The following is a 7,609-nucleotide window of genomic DNA, read 5'->3' on the forward strand; positions in this document are numbered from 1 at the left end:
AATGATAATTAGTGGCTCTAGCAATCGAAAACTCAACCATAACAATCCTTCTCATCAGATATTGAAGGGAGTTGAAAGCAGGTTCAACCTACTAGCAACTGAGTTGACTTGCTTTGTCCCATGTCAATGGCTGCTCCACACTTTCACAGTAGCATTCAGGTTTTTGCACTCTTCCATTTAATACTTATCTTCTCCTCGCTCCTCCACACGGCAACCGCAACCCCAAGTCACCAACAAGAACAAGAAGAAGACACTCCCGTCACACGCTTCCAGCGCTACCTCCGCATCAACACGGCCCACCCCGCCCCTGACTACTACTCCGCAGTCTCCTTCCTCAAAGCCCAAGCCCATTCCTTGGGCCTCACCTCCAACACCTTCGAGTTCACCCCTGGCAAGCCCCTCCTCCTCCTCACCTGGCCCGGCTCAAACCCCTCCCTCCCCTCGATCCTACTCAACTCCCACCTCGACTCCGTCCCCGCCGAGCCCGCCAAGTGGCTCCACCCACCCTTCTCCGCCCACCGCACTTCCGACGGCAAAATTTTCGCCCGCGGCGCCCAGGACGACAAATGCATCGCGGTCCAGTACCTTGAGGCTATCCGCAACCTCAAGGCCCGCGCCTTCTCTCCCCTCCGCTCCGTCCACATCTCCCTCGTCCCCGATGAGGAGATAGGTGGCTTAAACGGCGCCGCCAAGTTCGTCGAGTCCGATGACTTCCTCCGCCTCAACGTTGGTTTCGCGCTCGACGAGGGGCAGGCCACGCCTGGCGACGAATTTAGGGTTTTCTACGCGGATAGGATTCCGTGGAACGTGATAATCCGGGCCAAGGGAGTGCCCGGGCACGGGGCGAGAATGTACGATGGGAGTGCGATGGAGAATCTGATGGAGAGTATGGAGGCTGTGAGTAGGTTCCGGGAGAGCCAGTTTGACGTGGTTAAGGCTGGGAAAGCGTTGAACGGCGAGGTTGTGTCGGTGAATCCAGTTTATGTTAAGGCTGGTGTTACTTCTGATGACGTGAGTTTGGGATTGCATGGTCTGGCTTGGTTTTGATTTGATTGAACGTGTTTTTAGAATGAATGATGTTCTTTTGTGCAGGGCTTTGCGATGAATGTGCAACCTTCGGAGGCGGAGGCTGGTTTTGATCTAAGGCTGACGCCTACGACGGACCCGGACGAGATGAGGAGGAGAATTGCAAAGGAATGGGCTCCGGCTGTTAGAAATATGTCGTATGAGGTGAGATTTTTCATGAAAAAATAATCTTATTTAGCTTTTGGAACGTGGTGAAGAAAATTGGCTTTTGATTTGAAATTCGATTCACTTGGATTCGTTCCAGAATTGACTCATAAAGATTGAATATATGAAATTATTTCCGTAGGCCATCCATGCAATTTGACAACATTATCCATAAAGATTTTGCAATTTTTGCAGGTCCAGAAGGGTGAGATAAAGGAAAAAAATGAGTATACGTAGTTAATCAATCAATGATAACCAAAATAACAGTCATAGAATTAGATCTAGTGATAGGATATAAGGTGATAGGATATAATGGGTTTAGGATAGAAGAAAGAGGAAATGATAAGGCAATTAGGAGGGAAGAGTTGCTTGACAGTCAGTTAGTTAGTGTGAAGGAGAAGGGAGACTTTCTAATTAGGGTGTGTGTTCTGTTAAGAGGGATTATTCATTTTGTATTCTTTTGGTATATAATGGATTGTTCCAGTGGAGGGAGAATGCTCCCTAGGAGGGTGATATTGTTCATTTGTTCATACTTACATCAATAATAATACACATTCTATTCAGTTTTGTTTTGTGTGTTCTTGAGAGAAAGAGAGGGTTAATTGACTTCTTGACGAAAGAAGTCTATCAAGTTTGGTCCAACCTACCAGATATCCTTAGGAGAGGACTGTGAGATCCTTGGAGGAGGAGCGAGATGGAAGCAAGAATGAATGTGCTAGAAGGAAGGTGTGATACTGTGGAGAGGTGGGCCAACAAACAGAAAAGGGTGCTAGCAGAATGGAGAAGAAATACCCAAGAAATAAAAGAAATGTTGCAGAAATCCAAGAATCACAGAAATGGCTCAGAAAGAAGTGAGAAATCTATCATGAAAGGAAATAAAGATGGTTCAGAGGAAGAGCTGGAGGGAAAAGTGCAGCGGAATTGGAGGAAGTAGGAATTACCCACGTTTGAGGGGTTGGACCTGATGGGGTGGATCTCTAAGGCAGAGAAGTTCTTTGACATCTAGAATGTTACGGAGAAGGAGAGAGGCTCGGGTTGGCTTACATCTGCAAAGAGGGAGGCGCTAGCTATTGGCTCAGGTTCTGGAAAAAGAAAACCAAGAACCCTTCTTAGAAAGAGTTGACAAAGGCACTGATAAGGAGGTTTGGAGGAAGAGATAGTGGTTCTGTTTCATAGAAGTTAGCAGCAATAAGACAAAGGGGAACAAAGGAGGATTATGTTCAGGAATTTGAAATGTAGGTAGCCCAAACTACAAAAGTCACAGAAGTTGTTGCTGTAAGGGTGGATAATGTGACAAATGTTGGAATTAGAGGGCAAGATAGGAGAGAAGAAAATATATGTGAAGAGCAAGGCAAAGACGAAAATTGTGATGGAGACATTGTTGTTGCTGCTGCTGAGAAAGAGGCAAAAGTTGTTTTTTTAGTGGAGATAGAGTGGTAGGTTGTGGTGTGAATGTCAAAACAGTAAAGAAAGGGGAAGAGTTGTTGAGGCCTGGGGTTAAAACAGTGGTGTCAGAGAGTAATCCAGTTGAGTCTGTTTACAGAGCACGAGAGGAACTTCTGCAAGACATCAAGAAAGTAAATAAACACTCAGGTGGAGGAGAAAATTCAAGCAATTGGGAGCAAAAATGACGTTTCCATGAGAATGCCTTGTCATCCATAGAAAGAAGCAATAACCAACCACGTTGGCTAACAGGTGTGCCCTCCAGCTCAAAAAATTGTTCCACTTTTGCATGCCATTCACGGAAATTGGTTCCATCGAAAGATGGAAATTACAGCTAATCTTGAGAAACTATGGGCATAGGTGAAATTTAGCGGTCAGAATTCATCGCTGCCATGGGTGAGGCTAGCCCCTCAATCGATGTTATAATGTCTGTAAAGTTTTCTAGGTTAATTCTTGAGAATCAACCATAGTTTTCACCAAAGAATCCACGTGGTTTTCAAGCTCCTTGCTGGTCGTCGTTACTGGCTAACTTATACCAATTGTCAAACTTTGACTTCAACCAGGTAAACAAACACAGCTTTAGAGGACAAAATCAATATTTTTCATTAATCACTTGAGAGAAGCAAGGGTGTTTTATATAATCCCTTACAAAGGAGTTGTTTTTAGAAAACAGACTCAACATACAAAATAACAAACTCTGTAAAAAGAGTTATAACATTGTTACTTCAAATCTTCTAATCCTTATAATTTCTAAAAAAATGTTGTGGTGAGAGGAAATTTTCTTTGAGGTAAAACTATAGATGTAAATTTCAATCCTTAAAAAGTAAAATTACACTTACCTTATTTCGGAGTTAGTATTGATGACACTTACATTCGTCTCATTAGAAAATGGCACCTTCCTTCCTTCGTTATTTGAGGGCATTATGTATGGGCCATTCCCCATACCAGTGTTTACGGTACTGAACTTTATAGGTAGGTATGATGGATGGTATACATAATAAAGTTCACTATCTTGGATACGTATTGATTTCTATGCATTAACTTCAACATGTACTAATAATAAGTAGTTAGATTTAAAAATATATAAAACACAAGATAGAAAATAACAGTGTCAAAACTCTTTCATAAGTCATAAAATGACAATTGCCAAATTATTTCATAATATAAATATATTTTTTTCAATTTTAACTCTTATTTTTTAGAGCCATTCCCCATACCAGTGTTTACGGTACTGAACTTTATAGGTAGGTGTGATGGATGGTATGGTATACATAATAAAGTTCACTATCTTGGATACGTATTGATTTCTATGCATTAACTTCAACATGTACTAATAATAAGTAGTTAGATTTAAAAATATATAAAATACAAGATAGAAAATAACAGTGTCAAAACTCTTTCGTAAGTCATAAAATGACAATTGCCAAATTATTTCATAATATAAATATATTTTTTTCAATTTTAACTCTTATTTTTTAGAGCTATTATATATGAAGAGGTCAGCTTAGAAAAATCTAAGGCTCAAAAATTGGCCTCTAGTGATTATTGAACGGAAGGTTTCATTGGTTCATATACTAGAATTCACTCTTTTTTTATGCTTCTCCTGGGTAAAGAAAGGAAGATAATACATGTACTGAAAGATGAACATTAGTGATTAAGAACTGTGTTTTGCATTCGAAAAGGTCACAAGAAACTGCCACCAGATATATCTTAGGCTAACAAGGAAGTCAACACATTACCTTGAAGACTCTTTAATTTGATGCAACGCAAAGGGACATTGTAGATATGAAAGATATTTGGAGCTTTTGTGCCAATGGAATTCTATTCAATGCTTGAAATCCTCGATTTCTAGGATAATGTTCACCATAGAAGTCCTAAAGACTACAAGGGGCCTTGTTTCTATTAGATATATGGTATCCTCGGGTAGACTTTTTATTTTCATTTGGGTTCAACTATAAAATATGATGATAAGAGCTGTGAGTTCTGTTGCAACTAAAGATAAGGTGAATTTATAGTGTATAAATGGGTGCAAACCTCATCTTATAAACTAGTTTTGTAAGGTTGAGTTTGACTTAAAGTCCACTTCTTAACATGATATTAGAATCATAGGTTAGAATCTATTCTAGCGAAATTTGTTATTTGTTAGATATATTATTCTACTGTTATCAGATCATTATTGGACTATCTATTAATGTCTAGTTCCATACTTGATGTATATATGACTATCCATTAATGTCTAGTTCCATACTTGATGTATATATGCCTCGATATGAGGGGATGATGGATTGGAAATCTCACATCAACAAGAGATAAGACAAGTTTATAGTATATAAGTGGATGCAAATCTCATCTTATAAGTCGGTTTCGTAGGGTTGAGTTAGGATTGAAATCTATTTCTTAATAAGTTCCATAAAAGCTAGCTATTTTCCCAAGCAAAATCCCACTCACGTACTGCAAATGTAGGGTGGAAGTCCGACATTGCAATTGGGTCTTATAGTCCCACCTCTTGGTTGCAGCCTAAGTTGCCTATGTGCTAACCTTTTGACTAGTCTCGAGTGAGAATTCCACTGTTGGCATTGCTTGTTTACAATTAACACACTTTGTGCAAAAATCTTACGCCAATTGATAAAAATGTTGGGAGAACCATACTACTAGAGCTAGCCACAGTGGTCTGAGAATCCAACGCCTTGTTAACCTCATGCTTTATCAAAAAAAGCTAGGTATTATATAGTGGAGAGTCCAAGGCCCTGCAAATGGATCCTAACACTTAGCCCCTAATAAATGTTCTGGTAATAAAACTGTCCATGAACATATGTTCATGTGTACTGAAGACTTTTCAATAATAGAAAAACAGTTATAATAGAATAATATTTGTCAAAGCCATTGATTTGATGAACCGGCATAAATGAAAATGAGGTTCAAGTTGTTCCAGAAAACTGCAAATTGCAATGTTGCTGTGAATACTATCCAAGTACAAAAACACACACTAAGGTGTCTCAACTTTAGAATTGTTGTCATCACGTTTTCTGTCCTACTATAGGATTTTCTTGCTTTAGGCATTCTGTAGTGCCATTTGACATTGAAAGAACACCATGAATAGTACAAGAGCTTGTAAGCTTTTTCTTTATGCTACGTGGTCTTATTCTATTCCTTTATATTGCCATTTGTTGCTCGGTTGTTGAAACATAAAACCATTTCTTTGCCATTAATTTCCTAACTGATTTATGTATCTTGTTTTTGTGCAACCAAATTTTGAAGATTACTGAGAAAGGACCCATCAGAGACTACATGGGACGCCCGATAATGACTGCAACTAATGATTCCAATCCATGGTGGTCAGTTTTCAAGCAAGCTATCACATCTATTGGAGAAAAACTCTCTAGTCCTGAAATTCTTGCATCCACAACTGATGCAAGATACCTCAGACAGAAAGGAATTCCTGCACTCGGTTTTTCCCCAATGAAAAATACTCCCATCTTGCTTCATGATCACAACGAGGTTTAAATAATTCTTTCAATTCATCATTGTTCTGCATTTCTCATTTCATTCCAATGAAGCCTGTTAAGTGTGTGTGTGTGTATATATTTTAATTCCTGTTACTTTCATTTGCAGCACTTAAAAGATACCGTGTTCATGAAGGGAATACAGGTGTACGAGTCTCTTATAAGTTCCTTAAGTACATTTACCGAAGCTTCATATTAGATGCCGCCAGTTGATTATGGACGGAACTGAGTTGCTTATCTCAATAGGAAAACCATGTCTAACCTTTGTGGGGATAATCTGAGTCATTGGATACCTCCCTCCCCCAAATAATAAATGGTGTAAAAATATTCATATATGATACCTTCCAAAAGGAAAAAAAAAAAAGAGAGAGGTTCTGTTATCACTTCACTCATGGTGGGGACTGGGGATGGCACATATTTATTATTGTACTCTTATTGTCTGTCATGGCCATGAAGGTTTTTTTATGAAGTTTAATTGATCTAGATGTCTAATCATATATGATTGTCTATCCAACGACTGAGCCTAACTCACTACATTTGTCCATGAACTTCGTCCTTGAATGGTATATAAAATCTTCAGAAGCAATGCATTTTGCTACAGCGATATATGGTTGAAAATAGTGGTCTTCAAGACCCTTTATGTTCCATTTATCTGAATTGGTTCAAAGTGACTTTTGTAAGGGCTGAGTTTAAGAAATTAGATTTTGCGAACAAGTTTGAATTTTCCTCGACTCACCCTATTTTGATTCAATTATTTAGTTATGTATCAATAACCACAAATTTTTAATTAAAAATTAAAGCTAGCGTTTATTTTAGTTTGTAATAAGTTTGGTATTTAAATTTTATGTAAAGGAGTTACTAGCAAACATGTAAGTGTTTTTGCGCTCTAGACTCGAGTAAATAGTGATTTTGATGATTGAGAGTTTGAAATTTGGTTATTTTAGACGAGTTAATCTACTTGTCATACAAAATATTCATATGTATCATATCCAATGGTGACTCATTTTCCTCTTCTAGTCCTCCTCTCTTTCATCCCTCATGTTAAACAATTACAAAGCATTGTCTACAAGTTCAAAACAATAGTATGTTGTACTGTTGCAGTCCCCACCATAACATCGACCAAATTCTCAATACTTATCATATTCTTGAATCCATTCCCCCTTCCCCATATCAGCAAGACTCCAATTTAACAACCTTAAATTTAATTAAATCGTATCTTTCCCATCAAAATTCGTTATCCCATTTTTGTTTTTGTCGTGTTCAATCATTCATTTCCTGTTTATAGCTGAAAGTGGAACGCAACTGGGACTATTTTAAGCTCAAATAGTGATAGTAACGATGGTTCACCAGAAAAATGTCAAAAGAAGAAATGGGTCTTTTCTATTTTTGCTAAAAAATAGTATCTATGATGGTAGTTCGAATTAAATCATGTC

General features: G+C 38.5%; 1 protein-coding gene across 1 annotated transcript; it reads left to right on the forward strand.

Annotated features, from left to right (window-relative positions):
- Window positions 1-6,690, forward strand: LOC106765126 (aminoacylase-1). The gene is made up of 4 exons (XM_014649633.2): window positions 1-1,011; window positions 1,093-1,230; window positions 5,932-6,171; window positions 6,286-6,690. Exons 1-4 carry the CDS (start codon window positions 121-123, stop codon window positions 6,373-6,375), a joined length of 1,359 nt encoding a protein of 452 aa, XP_014505119.1. The 5' UTR covers window positions 1-120; the 3' UTR covers window positions 6,376-6,690.
- Window positions 6,691-7,609: the final 919 nt, after the last annotated feature.

This window comes from Vigna radiata, chromosome 6, assembly GCF_000741045.1.
Source record: "Vigna radiata var. radiata cultivar VC1973A chromosome 6, Vradiata_ver6, whole genome shotgun sequence".
Lineage (NCBI taxonomy): Eukaryota > Viridiplantae > Streptophyta > Magnoliopsida > Fabales > Fabaceae > Vigna > Vigna radiata.